Source organism: Cnephaeus nilssonii (assembly GCF_951640355.1).
Source record: "Cnephaeus nilssonii genome assembly, chromosome: 10".
Taxonomy (NCBI): domain Eukaryota; kingdom Metazoa; phylum Chordata; class Mammalia; order Chiroptera; family Vespertilionidae; genus Cnephaeus; species Cnephaeus nilssonii.
In genome coordinates, this window is record NC_137081.1 from 45,809,021 (window position 1) to 45,827,888 (window position 18,868).

Consider the following 18,868-nt stretch of genomic DNA (forward strand, 5'->3'; position numbering starts at 1 on the left):
AACACTTCTTAAACGTGTTCCTATGTATCCAACATTATAATTGTCAGTATGCTATACATGGGATTAAAATAACATTCTTTTGCCTTTTAAGAGCTTTGGAGGAAATTTGGCATAAGTTTTCGTCAACCAAATCTGGGTCTTTACCATCTCTGCACTTAACTCACTGTGGGACCTTGTTCAAATTAACTTCTGCAATTGTCATTTTCCTCATTTGTATAATGTAGTTCATACCTCATATGGTTATTCTGAATGTTGAGACAATTCGTTTTACATGCATCACAATGAATGGTAGACAGAAAGTACTCAATAAATATAACAATGTTTTTTAAAAAGTATGTACAAGACACAAAACAACTGGTGGAAGAATATGGGGTACCTTAATTTGTTTAAATAAAGCAGTATGATCTCCTCACTAGGTAGTTCAAATAACCATGATAAGATTTCTTTTGTTTTGTCCCAGAAATGTTTTAGAAAGTCAAAGAAAATAATCTTATTGCATTGATATTGTGAGAATATACAGAACCTTAGACCAAGGAGTGAAATGCAGAAATATACCTTTTTCTTTTTTTTTTTTAAATATCTTATTGATTTCTTACAGAGAGGAAGAGAGAGAGAGAGAGAGAGAGAGAGAGAGAGAGAGAGAGAGAGAGAGAGAGAGAGAGAGAGAGAGAGAGAATTAGAAACATCGATCAGCTGCTTCCTGCACACCTCCTACTGGGCATGTGCCTGCAACCAAGGTACATGCCCTTGACTGGAATCAAACCTGGGACCTTTCAGTCTGCAGGCCAATGCTCTATCCACTGAGCCAAACCGGTTAGGGCAGAATTACACCTATCAGATTAATATCTGGACTTGCTGAAAGAAGCTACCCTGCTTCACCCAGTCTTGAATTAAATACTCAGGAATGTCACCCCATTATGTTTTATGCTGGGCACTAGCACCTGTTAAGTAGGCGGGCACACAGTGAACGTCTCTAACACATTAGAGAGGAGGGTTAAGGTAGGGCAGGAGGCTATTAACCACAACTTCCCTTCACCCCCAGAGAATAACAGACTCACACCTGGCAGGTGGCAGAATGAGCAACTGTACGCCACTGCAGGGAGCTGGGAAGCCCCTACTTTTCGGGGAAGCTTGCTATATTATCTCCAGGCATGTGTGTTATCTGTAAATTTCCATATTCTTTGCTATTTGTGTACCTTTTGCCATCTTTTTATCAACCATCCTGTTAACCATCATGCAGCCCACATTTCCACATGATGTTGTAAGTGCCTGAAACTAAGTAGTAGCAGCTTGTCCCTGTCCTTTTAATTGGGGCAAAGCCCTCCTGTTTGCTACATGGCCCACAATTCCCTACAGTCTTCCACAGGAGGTGCATTTCCTGCCTGGCCCATGTGGCATTTGGATCTTGGTCTAGTTTGATTTGGGCAGTGGTGAGACAGTAGGAGTTTCTTAGTAGTCAGTTCAGATATAGACTAGAAGCACACACCCATACACACCAAAAATAGGATGGCAGTACCATTTTTTGTACCCTTTTAAAAAATGACAGGAATCTCGTTTGTCAGATGCCTTTATGAGTAGATGGAATCCTTGCTAGCATTTTATCAAAAGAAGGCAATAACTTAAAGGAGGAGAAACTCAACAAACCTCTTTTAGAAAAAATCTGACAGGATTCAAGTCTTAGGACATCCTTTTCTGACACTCCTGGAAACAAAGATTAGGATTTGTAACTATATCTGCTTTGAAACCCACACACTGCTTTTTTAATTTTCTCCGATATTTTTAATCTATTCCCCCTTTTCCAGATTTAAATGAACTGGGCAGGGCCATTTACCTAGTGTCTGATTAGAAGTTTGGGGCTATATCCAGCACATGGCAACTATTCAACCACTTTGTAATCAAATCACGTCTCTAAAATGCTCTGAAAGCTTCAAATATTAAATAGTACTATTAAATGTGCATAAAATGAGAATGAATTTTTCAATTAGTGGATATAAAAGTATTCACATTTAATATATGAAGATAGTTTTACCATCTTGCTCATGAGGTAATCACTTCTGCTTTCCCAAATGGTTGTAATACATAGGATCAGATTCACAAAGATTATATTTTTAGCCCACATATAAGTATTTTCCCTTATTCTAAAATGTTACTAATCTTCTTTTCTGTTGCACAAAAGACAGTTTTATGTTTACTCCCTTTACTGCTTTTAAATTTATGGACTCTGCTACTAATTTCTTGACTTTTAGAATAGCTAATACTTCTCCCTCCTCAACCCTGTTGATTATAATAAGCTTGAAATTTTTCTGCAAGCTTCAAGGGCAGAACAGGGCAGAATTTACATCATTCTTAACATGGGGTCAAGCTAAAACTGAAGAATTTTTATGTAAACCATCCAAGCTAAAATTCCTTATTTTAACCTTAATAGGAATCAGCAATGATTTTTACTGCTATTTTCTCCCCCCACTCCTTTTTTACTAGTTATTTTTTCTTTTTGAGACTGAATCAGAGAAATGTATGGAACATGCGCACTGCAAGCAACTGGATTTCTCAGACAGGAAGCACAAAAAAATACTTTCTCCTTTTACTTAGGTTGCATTTATTTAACATTCTAAAGAATGACTATCTGATTTCAAGGATCATATTTAGATCAATTTTAACATATAAGAAAAAATACTCATTTCACAAGCAAGATAAAACCAAAAGTTTTTTCTATCTAAGCAGTTAGTTCCCAAGCTACTCCTGGAACCATCTACTCTTCTATAGAGAGCAAAACTGGTACGAACCAGAATAACTTTACCCTACTGTATTGCCTAAGCAAAACTGGAGGACACACCAACTAGACCGAATGGTGAAATGAGTACAACATTCTTAATAATTAAGCGCTAACAGGCTACATATTAGAAAAAAATTCACTTAAAGTTTGCTTGGAATCTTTTACATCAGTCTATGATAGAAACACAAATAATGAGAACATCAAGCTATGAGAATAAAACAATGGAAGAAAAAATAATTAGTACAAATACAAAATACAGATACATATGTAAGATCTTCTTTTTAACTGTAATGATACATCTTTGGTTCAAAAGTATGCTTTCACATTACAGATCTCATTTCTCATCCTTAAGCAAAGTATGGTACAGAGGACACAGGATTTCTTTATCTTTTGTATTTTTCTTTTTGTCTTTCCCTTCTAGTATTACCAATCAAAATTCTATACTATCCTTTGAGAGCTATGTTAAACACCTCCTCACCAATGACCTTCTCCCCAATGACTAAAATTAAGCTGTTCTCAACATTTTATATTTTCATCACCACCTAGCTAAAATCTATAAAATGCTAGACCTCTTGGGAGAACATGTTAAAAATCCCTTACATAAAATGAAGTTCTCACCACCTTATATGGCAAGACTTTATAGAGAAGTCACAGTCATCTGGAGTTAATACAAGATCTTTTCTGGAAAACACTGGAGAACTTGCTATGCAAATAAAAAGGAGGACTGGACACAGTTGTTGGGGTGTTTGGCTAAAAGTCTCATAAGTTACATCTCAAAATTAACAATTTTCTCACTCTTTTTCTCAACTGCTGTTTGTGGTTTCTTCTTCTTCCCCAGGGTCACACACCATCTGGTAAACATAGCAGCTAAAGACCCTGCTGGGTTTCTGTTCTATGTGGAGGACCAAGTCTCTGTCAAAGTAGACTTCGTGGCTGTATGTCTGCAATGAAAACACAGTCAAATGCAATCTCCTCTTCACTATTTAGAATAGAACCACATCCACTAATTGTCCCTAAAATGTCACAGCACCTATACCAAATACACACTTGGAGGCAAAGTAGCTGCCAGAGAAGGCTTATTTTTTTATTATTTGTGGATATGCAGATTACTTACGAGAAAAGCATGTCACAAAATGCGAAGAATGAAAAGAGCCCTGAACTTAGGGGTCTGAACACCCAGATTTAATTGCCAACACTGCAACTATTTCACCATGTTTTGGTGGGCAAATTGCTAAACCTCTCAGGTTCTCTACTGATAAAACAAGAATTGGATAAAATATTTCTTATAACTTTTACATTCTATAATACTCAGAAGAGTAGATAAATGCTTCTAAGAGTCCCTGGCAACACTGCATTCTTAGACATGGTCTCTATTAAATAACTGTGGGGATTCAATACAGTAAATTTTTATTTTTTTAAATATTAACCAACTTTTAAAATGAGAGAAAACCAAGGACTATGATAAGGAAATAGACAACATGTCTCAGAAAAAACACAAAGTTTTATCTTTAAGACCACTGGTAAGGTGACATCCTCTACTCCCTAGGGGAGGAAGTCTTAAGAAGTACTCATTTTGTCCTACATGTAGTCCAGTAAACTCTTTCATGTGGTCATTGGTCTAGGTGAACTTGGACTGACACAGAATAGAAACATCTGTTTCAATAAATGCCACCTATAAAGGGATCCCTTACAACTTTGTACTCCATGAACTCTACTCACCACATCCCATGACTCCACCAGTGGAATGCTTTTAAGTAAAGTTCCATATTCATTACAGTGGAAATCCAGGTGAGCTTTTCCTTCGGCATCTATTTGAGTAACAGCTACCACAGAAAGCAAATCCAATTCATCTTCATAGTCCACAATTTTGAAAGTCTTGGGGAATAGACAGATAAGGCAAAGAAAAAGAAGGACAAATCCAGTTATCCAGTTAGGATTATCTCTACATTTGTAGTTTAACTATTCCACTACTTAACGAAAATATGTAGAAAAAAAATGAGTGGGTGGGAACATAGGGAGGAACGTGTCTCTACTTATATGCCTAGTAAAACACCAGTTTCAAGATTTTCAAGACTTAAACAGTATCCCACAGATTTTGACAAACAGAACCAAGTCTATGTACATCTCAGCCAAACTATAACTGAAATTCTCTATTATGAGCAAACCAGAGCTTCTCCAAATTCAAAAGAGGTATTCAACTGCTGTCTCTGACATGTGTTCACTGGTTCCCAGAAACAACTACTAGTAAATATATAGAGCCCAGTTCTGAAACCTGAAGACTGCCCACTGTGCTCGGAAGGGTCGTACAACAGAAAAAACAAGTCATTTCAAGAAGAACTGATAGCCCATCATATACTATTTAGGATTCTATTTGTCATACTTTTTTTTTTTTTTTTAGTCCTTCTTGGTTCCTTAAAGCAAGCAAGCAAACAAACAACAAAATTGCTGCTTAAACTTGAGGAAGGATATTTAGAATTGAAATCCAACCCACAAAACAGGAGGAAGGTAAGAGATACGGGTTAGGTTAAAGATGGTAAAGACTCACGGGAGGAAAACCTAACTCCAGAACCCCGGGAGGAAAACCTGGGATTCCAACAGCCTCTCAGGGAAGCAGACCCATGCCCAGCCATCAGGGATGGCCCAGAGAGATGTCCTGGCAGGCACAGCAAATTTCTCTTAATCACCACATGCCAATCCTCCACTTACATTTGATCAAACTGCTTGTTAACCCATTTATATTTTCTGCCTTTACCACCTATGACATACAAATTTACATAGATTTATTACCTGTGGTTCCTTTTCATTTACTTTTTTGCATTGATCTAAATTTGGTCAAACTTCAAAGTTTGGGTGTGCTTTTAGAGATTTTAGTCACAACCCCTTTCAATTTTCCCTTTCCAGACTAAAAGTTTTTGTTTTCTCATCTCATGATGTAGAGTAGCCCTCTTTGCTACTACCTCCTTCCCCTTAAATTATTCTTGCTACTTTTGGGTAGTTTTGGTATGTCTTTCTTGACTACAGTTTTTTATACAGGATAGGGAGCTTTCTGCTTTGTTCTCAACAGATTTCCTTGGTTCAAAAGAATAAATATATATTTTTTTCTTTTTTGACAGTAGCCACATACTGGGCCAATTCCAACCTATTTTTAAAATTTTTCAAAAACTACCCTTATAAGGTTATTCTAATATTTCTACCTAGAAATAGTACATAAATAATATAGTTCTGTGGTCTAAATGGATTTAGTATTTATGCATTGGTTTTATATTTGCAGCATGGTAACTGTCAGTTGATTTCAAAAGTCCTTCCAATGCCTCGTTAAAAGAAAAGGATAACCCATTGGTGTGGCTCATTGGTTGAGTGTCAACCCATGAATCAAGAGGTCACTGTTTTGATTCCTGGTCAGGGCACATGCCCAGGTTGCAGGTTTAGTCCTAGGTGGGGGCATGCAGGAGGCAGCTGATTGATGATGTTTCTCTTTCATTGAGAAAATCTATCCCTCTCCCTTCCTCTCTCTCTGAAATCAAGAAAAACAATAATTTTATAAAAGGATAAAAATGTATTAGCTCAGTGACTAGTAATGTCAAGTTGAGGCCAGAGGATGAACTGATTTATGATCCCTCTCCCCTGGCCCATGAACATAAACAAACATAACCATGTCTAGTAGATAAAAAAATAAGGTTAAAGCCATAAAGTTAGAAGGAGAAAACTCAAGACTTTTCTAAGAGATTTCCCTCTAAAGTGTCCACATTAACAAAACAATACAATAAGCTAATGGTATTTTCAAGTTATTTCAGTCCTATAAACCTTTCTGGAAATAAAATCTTATGAATAATTCCAATTGAAAAGAGAGGGTAACAGGAAAGCACTGGTTGAAATAGTATGCACAGTCTTACCGACTAAGCCTGCAAGGAGCTCATCCCCAATCTCTACCCCAGGGTCCCTGTTGGCCAAAATAATTTAAAACCCACAGGGCAAGTACATACTAGTTCGGTTTGTTGTCTCTGGCTAGAATATTACCTCTTGTTCTGGGTCATCATCCAGAAGATTAAATTTTTTTTTAACCACCCGTCCAGATGCAGTAACAGTGGGTAAGTTTTCATTCTATCATATGGAGAGAGAAAAAAGATGTGACAAGTCTTTGTATATGCAGTTAATAACAAAATTAATTAGCAAATTTGGTAAAACTAACCAACCCTTCTCCAACATCCATAATTCTTTCCTCAACTAATAAAATTCTGAATCAGCTTTTTGATCCTCTAATTAGTAAATATACTTGCTACTGTAAAGTTCTTAATGGATAAAACACCAAAATAGGCAAAAATACGAAGGTTACAGATTTGCTACTTCACTCGCCCTTCTGACTCCGCGTTAGTATATAATACAGCAAATAGAGTGGATCTGCTTTTGGAAATTTCCCTCTGCATGATTTCCTTCATATTCTTAATTTATATGTTAAAGGAAATGAACCAGCTGGAGTCAAAGCAATGAATTAAACCCAAAGCTTGATAAGCCATCAATAAAAACTTAAAGAGAAACCCAGAAAGGAAATAGAAATAAGCAAAAAATACTCAATATAGCCCTGGCTGGTTCAGCTCAGTGGATAAAGGGTCGGACTATGGACTGAAGGGTCCTGGGTTCGATTCTGGACAAGGGCACATGCCCAGGTTGCAGGCTCCATCCCCAGTAGGGGGTGTGCAGGAGGCAGCCGATCAATGATTCTCTCTTAACATTGATGTTTCTCTCTCTCTCTCTCTCTCCCAAATCAATAAAAAATTTTTTTAAAAAAATCCTATATAATAAGGAGGTAATATGCAAATTGATCATCACTCCAACACACAAGATGGCCACCACAAGATGGCTGGCAGGGGAGGGCAGTTGTGGGCGATCAAGGCCAGCAGGGGAGGGCAGTTGGAGGGGACCAGGCCTGCAGGGGAGGGCAGTTGGGGGCGATCAGGCCTGCAGGGGAGGACAGTTAGGGATGACTGGGAGGCACAGGAGGGCAGTTGGGGGCGACCAGGCCTGCAGGGGAGGGCAGTTGGCGGCAACCAGGCCAGCAGGGGAGGGCAGTTAGGGGCAATCAGGCTGGCAGGGGAGCAGTTAGGTGTCGATCAGGCTGGCAGGGGAGTGGTTAAGGGGTGATCAGGCTGGCAGGCAGAAGCAGTTAGGGGCAATCAGGCAGGAAGGCAGGCGACTGGTTGGGAGCCAGCAGTCCCCCAGATTGGAGAGGGTGCAGGCTGGGCTGAGGAAGACCCCCCCCCCCCCAAGCACGAATTTCGTGTACCGGGCCTCTAGTATTCAATATAATCAATTTCCTCCAGATCTCCTATGTACATGGGGTTAAGACCAGCTATCCACGTAGACAAAGTGAACAGACTTTTATAAACTTGTGCTGTTCTTGTCAGCCACACTAAAGGGCAAACACATCTGCACTATTCTATTCCTACATAGAAAGACAGTGATACACACAGGATTTTAAAGTACTCCTGACTTACTTTGTTCTCCCTGTTGGCCAAAATGACAAAATCTTCAGAGATCTGATGCTGGCCACTATTATTTTCTATTTCATTTAGCTTTAAAACTCTGAAAAGAGAAAAAAGGATTCTAAGAACCTAAGACTTCAACTCACCATCAAAATGTCAAAGTTGAACTAGTAAAACTCAACAAATGAAAATTATAGTAACAACAGTGAATTAGTTCTCCTCTCCTTCTGATTAGTCTGAAATACTAACGTCCATTTATTTAGGTGTCCATAAACTCTTTCAAATTCAGGGATCTTGTTAAACAGAAAATGTAGGAATGGTGACAAGTGCTACTGAGGTAGGTAATGAGCATGCTCAGGCTTAAGCCATCTTCCAAACTGGCTTAATGAAAGTTACTTAAAAAAAACACACAAAACCTCATCTCTGCCATCCTGCAACAGGTCTTTAACATTTTGACTTTAACAATGGCATTATAGTACAGGCATACCTCGTTTTATTGCTCTTCACAGATGTTGCTTTTTTTTACAAACTGAAGGCAAGACCCTCCACCAGCAAAAAGATTAAGGCTCATTTTATTGCAATACTTGCTTTATTGCTGTGGTCTGGAACTGAACATGCAATATCTCTGAGGTATGCCTGTAGATATTTGCATTTTTATTTCTGAAGATAAAATGAGATATCAATGAACAACACTTGAAGTTAATTATAAGACAGACTGGATTAGCAACTATGCTTGAACTAAGAGTTTTCATGAAAGAGTAATATTTAAGAACTGCAAATGACTCAATACTTTTCTTTTTTTCTTAGGATTATATTTAAAGATTAAAGATTTGGGTTTTCTGAGTGGTTTCCTTGGATCAAGGGAAAATAAAATAATTTGCTCACCACCCACACAAATCTGTTCACAGTACTAACAAGCTTCAAAAGCACAATGTTTTCAAAGCGTAAAGTCTCAAGCACAGGCAAAGAGAGCAGCAGGGAGAAGCAGCTATGTGGCCAGGAAGAGCCAGAGGCCTTAGAGTTTGCCAGAGACAAAGAAATCAGATTAATTTTAATTTACTCAATTAGCTATCTTAATTAGTGTGGATATTGTATAGTGCCTATCTATTAAAACCTGGCAAAAGGGCACATACTCTCTGTGGACTTTATTTTCTTAAACTAATATTAAGAGATGGGTGGTAACAAACATTAAAAGTAAGGTTTAGGAAAGCTGAGCCACAGTTTTTATAACTTTTTGTAAAAGTTCACAATCGTATTTCATTAAGTCCAGCCATCCTCCTTATACTCAGTCCAGAGAAGCAGACTAATTAACATGAAGCAGACAGTCCCATCTTATTCACGAACACTCACTGAGCACCTTAGTCTGGGCTAAGCACTGTGCTCAGTGCTGGGATTAGAAGCGTCAGAAAAACAGACTCTTTCCCTGTATTTATGGAGCTCATGATTCCAAGTCTAGATATTTAAACAGATATTCACACAAATAATTAGTTAAAATTGCTCTAAGTGCTACAGAGAAAGATTACGTAGCCGGTGCAATGAAAAGAAGATGAGGAGCTAATCTAACAAAGGTTTCAGGAAAGGACTCTGTGGAAAAGGGACATTTAAGCTCAGGCATTAAATATGAACAGATATTAGGTAGAAGAATAGCTAAGGGAAGCAGACTCCAAACAGAGGGAACAGGTCCTCGCCTTTCTGAAAAGAATATGACTGAAGTAAACTGAGTCAGAGGAGGGTCCTTCAGACCATGCCAAGAGCAACAAGAAGCCATAAAAAGGTTAAAGCAGAATTCACATGGTCAGGTTTTTGTGTTTGTTAATGTTTCTAAAAATCACTCTTAGCTGCTGAGAAGAAAACAGACTTAAAAAGTGCAAAAATGGATTTTGGAGTCCTGTAAGTACGCTATTAAATTACTATGGTCCAGGCCAGTGATGACAATGGTCTGGCCAAGATGATGACAGTGGCCAAGGGCAGAAAGAGGCAGATTTAAGAAATATTTAGTAGCAAAATAAACTGTATTGACAAAAAGAGAGAGAGAGAGAGAGAGAGAGAGAGAGAGAGAGAGAGAGAGAGAAAATAGACGTGAATGTTTAAGTATATGTACCCTGATGAAAGACAAGGTCAGAAAGTGCCAAGAATGATTCCAGATTTCTAACACGATCTTAGGTGAGAGATTTAGGCTAGGATAACATTTTTGGAATTTTGTATACACGATCTTTGAAGCCAAGGGAATACAGAATTCTGGAGAGAGAAAAGAAGAGTGAGAAGACCAAGTCCTGAGGACATCTAACAAAGTTTGAGTAGAGGAGCATGACGTATACTGAGAAGGGCAGATCACAGAGAGGGGGACACATTTAGGAGAACTGTGGTGTCAGAGAAGCCAAATGAAGAAGGTTTCAAGGAAGGAGAGGACAACTCTTGGAAGATGTGGTTAACAAGGTTTATTTCAAACAATCTACTATCTCTCCTATGGTAAGACTGTTATTTAGAACAAAGACAAATCATCTTTGTTCTCATTAATCCTGGAGAACTAAGACCTGAAGAGGATGAGCCAATCTGCCATCTTCTTTACTTATATATCATCCACTGAAGAACTTACGCAAAGATAATATTTACAAACAGTAATGATGAGGCTGAGGGAACAGTCAGGTTTTCCAGATGTCAGTCTCTGAGGAAGCACCCTACAGGCAGCTAATTATTTCCATAACTAGAGGCCCAGTGCATGATTGAATCATGCATGTGTAGGGTTCCCTACACGCTTTCGCTTTCGATCCCGGGGAGCTGGGTGCCTGTCTGCTGGTGCACCAGGCGCCGGAGGCTTCTGAAAGGCCTGCAGCCTGAGTGGACAGGCACCCAGCTCCCACGCTTTCCTTTTGATCGCTGGTGCACCAGGCCTTTCAGAAGCCTCTGAAAGGCCTGCAGCCTGAGCGAACAGGCACCCAGCTCCCACGCTTTTGCTTTTGATTGCGGGGAGCTGGGTGCCTGTCCGCTGGTGCACCAGGCCTTTCAGAAGCCTCTGGCGCCGCGGAGGCTTCTGAAAGGCCTGGTGCCTGAGTGGACAGGCACCCAGCTCCCACGCTTTCCTTTCGATCGCTGGTGCCTGAGCGGACAGGCACTCAGCTCCCCGCTTTTGATGGTCCGCGGCGGGACGTCAGCTCGCTGCCCCAGAGGCCCCTTCTGTGCCGCAGCACAGCCATGGCGCAGACGCTGAGCTCGTGCCGCTGCTGGTGACGCAGCTCAGCATCCCGCCGGCCCAATCAGCTACCCCGGCCACCCCGAGTCTCGCCCCCCTGCGCCTCCTGGCCAATCATGGGCATAGCGAAGGTACGGTCAATTTGCATATTTGTCTATTAGTAGGTAGGATTTGCTCAGTAGTTAGCTGGCACAAAAATAAAGATTCCAGTCAATGCTACCAAAATCTACTTTTAGTTTTAAAGTAACTAATGAAAATACTCACTTGACCTGATTTGGGCCAACATGGATTATTCTTCCAGAAGCATCAGGATGAAAATAGATCCAGTCTGATTCTAGAGAACAACATTCCATTTCTTGGATCCCATTTTTAGCCTGAAGTTGGGGAAAAATATTGAGACTAAAGATTAAAAGAAAGGAAAATATTTTTTTATTTTTCAAATCTAACAGCAGTGACAGATCAGTAAGTCAAAGGTACAGGGAAGAGAAAATATTAACCAGTTGAACTGGGATGTGTATAAGGGCTGAGTTAGGACACTCAAACTTGAGAAACCAAAAACATTTAAATTCAGAAATCTCACAGATTTACCCTGTACCATACATTATACCTCACAAAAAATCTCTTAGTTACCATATCTCAGGCACACCCAATTTATGTCAGCATCAGATGTTTTACATTCATTATTTCATTTGATCTTACAACATTCAAAGCATATTTTATCTCCACTTTATGGGTGAGAAAACAAAGAATATAAATCATTTGCTCAATGTTTAGCATCTACTAAACAGCAGATCTGACTCCAAAGTCCATGGACTTTCCATTCTCTAACCTTGCCATAATTATGCTCATGCAGTCCCCTCCCTTCCCCATCCCTAACAAACCGTCACCCAGAAGAGTGGATACATGAAAATAAACACGTAACCAAACCTAAAATCTCAGACACAGGTCATATGAACTCCTTGGACAAGCCAGATATTAAACTTGAATGCTGAGGAAATGGTCTAATACTGCTTAGCCTTTAAGACCAGTGGAGACATTTATTTTACAGTAATCTATTTAGACATTAAAATAAAGATAAAGAACCTCCATGATATGTTATCACATATGCACATAAATGTGTTTTGCTTTATACACAGGAGCACTGGAAACCATTATCAGCATGAATACTAGTACATTAACTTCACTAGCTTTATCTAAGTCATTTAAATTCTTTAATTTCTCCCATTTAAAATAAAATAATACCATCTTTACTATTTCACATTCATGAAAGTTTGTGAAATAGTACTGCATTTATTCCAGTAGCATATATTGACAGCATGCTATGTTTTAGGTGTCACACTAGGCGTTTGTACTTGACGTGAATTGAACATAATCCTTGCCATCAAGAAGCCCATAATCAAGAGGGGAGGCAGAGAATAATAAGGCAGCGTAAAAAACAAAGTGATCAAGCATTCAACCCAGGTGAGCAGAATTTCAGGAAGAAAAAAAGCTTAAACTGAGCCTTCCAGGATGAGCAGAACATGACTAGAAAGAAGAGAGCAAATTCAAAAGCACAGAAGTATTCACCTACTTAGCGTGTATTTGCGTGAACACGAGAAGCAACCAAAATTAAATGAAGGAAAATAGTGTCCAGTCATGAGACAGGAGCAGGAGGCTGGGGCTATGTCACAAGTGCTTTACATGCCATGCTTTTCTAAAAATTTGAATTTAACACATTTTATGTATCAAGTTAGAAAATGAGTTTTAATTTTCCAGAATTTAATTAATATCCTGATAAGAATGATGGTATTATTACATTTTGTAAGAACATCAATGCAATTAAGCAGCTTGGTTGCAACCACTGAAATTAATGTGTCCATGATGGCATTAGCTCCAGATACTCCTTCAATATAAAATATGTACATACTATACATATCTTTCTTTAGGAGATTATTCTCTTTATTATAATATCTACAACTCACAAAAGAAACATCAGATCTCTGTATTAAACACTATGCAGTATTATCAACTTCGTAGTGTTTATTATTTGTTCAAATGCTAGAATTTATTTATTTATTTATTTCAAATGCTAGATTTTAAAGCACAGTTAATTAGAAGGCTCTGACACATGTACTGAATTCTTCAGTTTGGATGCATATGTGCTTTGGGATTATCTACTCTTCCGACTGACAGGTGGAAGGTAATGGGCATATGCATCATTATGTCACTGCAATAAAGCTGTCTAGCAAAAGGATTGAAACTTCCCCTGGATTTGGCAATTATTTATGAATATATTAAAATACAGATTTGACTAAACGTTATAATCTTAATCAATTATTACAGAACGAGAGCCCATGCCAGACATGCTTGATATGGATATTGAAAGCCATTTTACACACACACACACACACACACACACACACACACACACACACAACACACACACACACGAAAGAATATGTATTATCAGTTCTTATGTAAGAAGAGTATGTACTAAATATCCACAATGTGAACTGTGTAAGGTTGGACTGGAAGAAAAAGTTCAATAAAAAAGAGATATGCGAGGTCTTGTCAGCTGATGTTCTCTGGTTGGGAGGTGAACAATCAAACCAGACTTGTCATGGCAGGAAACTGCCACTCACGAGTGCATCGTAAAAGAGGATGTCACTGGGCGGGGCCAAACAGGAGCTGTTATATGAGGTATGGAAATGAAAAAACAGAGGGAATCATAATCCTGCAAAAGAAAACCAGAAGACACTGTACATAGTGTTCCCTGGTGGCCATCACATCAAGGGAAATAGATAAATGAACCCAAGACTGTGCTGATCTTCAGCATGGTAAAAGGTGACCTGTGCTCTAGAAGCCTCTGGGCCCAACAACAACTGAGCAAGATCCTGAGAGAGATGGGTGTGGAATAAGCTGAGCCTGCCTCAGAAAAGTTCATTTGATTTATCAAGAGTTCCAGAAATAAACAAAACTAAACCAGCAATACAAAACAAAGATGGAATGTGCACTCATTCTTTTGCACTTACCTCAATCACTGTACTTAACAGACAGCATCTAATTTATCTACATATTTGTGTGTATTTTTTGAGAGTGTAAGCAACTTGAGAGAAGGAAATGTGTCCCAGCCATGTCTGGCACACAGTTGGCCTTAAATAATATTTATTAATTGGTAAATCAATGCCTAAATCACTTTTTAAATGAAGAAAAATAGATTTAATGGATAGAAATTTCTTTTTTCTTACCATGTACCATTTTTTCCTATTTTGCCATAAATAATTTAAGAATAGCCTTGAAAGGTCAAAGTGTTTCATGGCTTACATTATGAACACCAGAATTTTACCTGGTTCTGTTCTGGAAAGCAAAGAGCAACAAACCATGAAAAAGCAGAACCAACAAAACATTCCACCAGCAATTTCAGAGGCAGCCTGAACATATTTCATTGATTCCCACCATGAAGCTTTCAGAGATGATTTGCATGGGATCCCCTGCTGGGAGACGGGTAAGAAAAAGCACCTAAGTAATCTCTGATGCTCTAAGAATTTTCAAATGTTAATGTTTTTAAATTCCAGGTAGGGCACACAAGCTTTTGCTATATTCTTTGTACTCCTCTGTATTACACATTATTCACAAATTAATACAAACAAAAAGTAACTCAGGAATGTGAACCTATTAGAGAAGCAGAGAAAAAAGAATTTCTGATACGAATTTACTACTAAAAGTTCTGATCACTCATGATTTACCAAGGAGTTGTCTTTAAGGGCACAAATATGGAAAACTCCTTTCTGTTTCTTCTTATTAGGTGTGATGATGTAGTGCCAAGGGTGGCCTCCAATCTGAAAGGCATTCTCCAGGGAGGACACCTCAAAGAGCAGTGGTGGCGTGTCTGTAGACATGGGCAAAAGGAATTTATTAGCTTTCTCTGTTCTGGTAGCTTTGGAACATTCATTAACTGAGTTCAACCTTTCTTTGCATGCATCATCTATGAGTTTCCATTAATGAAAAATTACTGTGTTCAAGAAAATAAAAAACAATCAGGAAACAGGCTTATTGCTAAGAAAAGAGAAAGTTGGTAGAAAACAAATGTTAGGCTATGAGTCAACCTTCTAGACATCTGTTTTAAGTGTGACCTGTAGTTGAGTGGAGATAAAAGTGGGCTGAAGGTGCTTATGATGGAAAAATGACAAAGTACAGCCAATAAAAGCAGCTGCCATTTACTACGACACATCTGCCATGTACAAGACTGGGTTAGATACTATTTCCAACTCTCAAAACAATCCTGCAAGATAATTAGGTCTAATAATTCCTTCAAATGTGAGGAAGACATCTTCCATAATCTAGACTAACAGGTTAAACTTACCAAACCTTACAAGAGCAGTCCTGCTTAGGATTTCCAGTGTGGAAGTGATATTAGTACAATGAATGTAAGCAGTTAGGATAGGCCCTGTCACAATGGAAGCTTTTTTAAAGGATAGCCAGTACTACTATATTATTATTAGACAAGTTAACTTTAAGGGAGTTTAGATACATCCAGTCAGTCACTGTCTTTTGGAGATTGACACCACATGAGAAATAAAAGAATACCTCGTTTTATTGTGTGTTGCTTTATTGTGATGGTCTAGAACTGAACTGCATTTTTTATAAACTGAAGGCAAGAACCTCCACCAGCAAAAAGATTCTGACTCCCTTTATTGTGATACTTGCTTTGATATGGTGGTCTGCAACTGAACTCACAATATCTCTGAGGTATGCCTGTGCTTGCTTTATTGTGATGGTCTAGAACTGAACTCACAGTATCCCTGAGGGATGCCCATATCTGTTGGTGTTTCTTAGTCTTCTTCGATGACAATTAATTTTAGGTAGAGGTAACGGATTTACTCTTACAGAAGGCACAGCACCTTTAGAAGATCAGAATTCCTTTTGGGCAGCCTTGTGAAGCACCACATGGTCTGCTTGAGCAAGTGGCTCATCTTGATTCCTTTGTTTACCCTTTTACTTGAGAGTTTAATCTTTGGTTTATGAGGCCACCACTGTCAGTAAAGGGGCTAATCTTAGGGAGACCACTTACTCATGTTATTATAGAAATGTGTGCTTTATTAGGCCTCTTCATAAGCACAATTTACTACTATACATAGGTGACAGTTATCACCATACGGTAGAACTATGAGTGTTTAAATTTTCTCTGTTTCATTTAATTTCATTTTCTATTTTTTCTGTAGTAAAAATAAACTGCTTTGTCTGGCCGATGTGGCTCAGTGGTTGAGCATCGACCTATGAACCAAGAGGTCAGGGTTTGATTCCCGGTCAGGGCACAGGTCTGCGTTGTAGGTTCAATCCCCAGTGTGGGCCGTGCAGGAGACAGCCGATCAATGATTCTCTCCCACCATTGATGTTCCTGTCTTTCTCTCCCTTTCCCTTCCTCTCTGAAATCAATAAAAATATATTTTAAAAATATACATATTATTTTTAAGTTTACTCATGTGATTTTAATATCTTTTTCCAAATATTAAATCACATCCTTGTATTCCCAAGATGAACTCTGGTCAGTCATGGTTTATTTCTTTTAACATACACTGCTGAATTTGAGTAATATTTAGTTTCTTTTTTATTAAACTGCTGAATCTGATAAGCTGGTTAAATAGAGAACATTTTTATTATATTTATAGAATTGAATATAATTTTATTTTTTGTGCTTTGTCAACCATTAAGTATACTAGGAGGTTCTTTCTGTGTCTAAGCTCTATATTCAGATAGAATGGTAATTATATTTTCCTTGGAAAATACCTTTCTTAGAAGTAGGTAAAATTGTAGAACTGCAAAACAGTAAGTGAAGAGGGGGCAAAGATAGTAACATTTGCTGCAACTCATCACTTTGCAGATAAGGAAATCCAGACTAGAAAGGTTAAGTGACTTGCCAAAGGTCATTGATCTCTGGCCAAGCAAGGCCCAGCATCTCCAAGCCTTCAGTTCAATGAATGAATGATAGATTTTTCTTGGCATGTATTCAATAGCAAGGAGTATGCTGTATAAGAGTAAAATGAGTTGAGTTTGTAATTAAATTATAAGAAAAACATTTGGGTGGTTACAATTAATAATTTACACGACTACTTATTTTTAAAGGTGAAAAAATACGATATGGTAGCCATACCTGTGAGTTTAATATTACAAGGAATGCCAAAAGGAGCCTCTCCCACAGTGCCAGCAGTCCCACCCCATCTGCATGCACACCCTAAGTCAAGTTTCTGTTGCATGAACTAAAAACAAAACAAAACAAAAATGGTGTCTTTAGCACCTACTTATTGCTGTCTGGAGAGAGAAAAATTTAAATTCACATGTATATGACAGAAAATGTCTTTATTTATTCAGGGCCTTTATGTTTATCTTCCCACCCTCTATTAAAGGTTATTTTGTCTTTCTGCATTTCCCGAAATTTTGTAGAGTAGAAATTTATGCAAGTGTCTTACTTTAAAAGCATCTCATTAAGAACACCATACTTCAGTCCAAACTTCAAGTTAATTATAATAGGCAAATTCCAGTTTTCTCTACCTGTTCAGTGATGGCTTGGAAGCTATAGAGTCTGACCAGTCCTGAGCCGTACATCACAATCAGTATTCCATGAGATAAGGTAGCATCTGTAACGTTCCCGAAAATCTGAGGGGAAAGGTAGATATCACCTGAGAAAAGACCAGAAGGCCAATCCTCTGAGTGTTCACAGTGGTTTATGCATTTGCTTAATATTCAGGCTACCACTATAATACTGCTGCCTCACATCCTAAGATAATTATAATTTAGAAACTTGAAATTAAGGTGTTATTAGGGATGAGTGGTAAGCCACTGGAGTCTCATACTGAAGCACTAATGGAGATGCAGTAGCTTTCATCAGCTTCATCCATTTGCTTCAGTTTTGTCAATATCTTTTAATGACAAATTGTATTCCTCATGGATATAGCTTTACTTGAATCCATCTAATTCTAAATAAATATTTACTCTACCATGTATAGCCTGCCAGGGACCTGTTCTTTATGCTAAAATGTTTATAGACTTAATTTTTTAGCTAACAAGAGGGGGAGAGATTGGATCTAAAAAGTAATTCTAATAAGAAACAGCCAGCTCCAGCCAGATCTTTATCATTACCTTGTTCTTTAAATCTTTGGTAGTGTTTAATTTTTTAGTCATGTAAAAACCAAACAAGTTAAAGACTAACTACCTACTAAGCTATTAATCTAGCTAATTCAAGTAAGACTTTGGTTCATTGCTCCCTTTCTGTTTCTGTGCAGTGGACTTGGTCATGATTCTCCATAGAAATTCTGATGAAGAACTTGATCCTATGCCTATTTTAATATTTAACAAAAGCCAGCACAGACAAATATTTACAGCAATGAAAGAATAGAGCCGAAACCGGTTTGGCCCGGTGGATAGAGCATCGGCCTGCGTACTGAAAGG

The 18,868-nt window shown here is 38.3% G+C and overlaps 1 protein-coding gene across 2 annotated transcripts in view; it reads right to left on the reverse strand.

The window, feature by feature from the left end:
* Positions 1-816: 816 nt before the first annotated feature.
* Positions 817-18,868, reverse strand: part of DCAF17 (DDB1 and CUL4 associated factor 17) — a 36,439-nt gene continuing 18,387 nt past the window's right edge. The window contains exons 7-14 of one of the 2 annotated variants that reach the window (XM_079782055.1): positions 17,972-18,076; positions 17,574-17,679; positions 15,169-15,311; positions 11,708-11,817; positions 8,266-8,353; positions 6,791-6,874; positions 4,493-4,648; positions 817-3,714 (exon numbers count right to left, since the gene is read on the reverse strand). In XM_079782055.1, coding sequence (XP_079638181.1) covers positions 3,577-3,714; positions 4,493-4,648; positions 6,791-6,874; positions 8,266-8,353; positions 11,708-11,817; positions 15,169-15,311; positions 17,574-17,679; positions 17,972-18,076 — 930 coding nt within the window. In that variant the 3' untranslated portion in view covers positions 817-3,576. Of the gene's footprint in view, positions 3,715-4,492; positions 4,649-6,790; positions 6,875-8,265; positions 8,354-11,707; positions 11,818-15,168; positions 15,312-17,573; positions 17,680-17,971; positions 18,077-18,868 lie in introns of those variants that run through there. The other variant, XR_013814082.1, reaches the window with a different exon arrangement.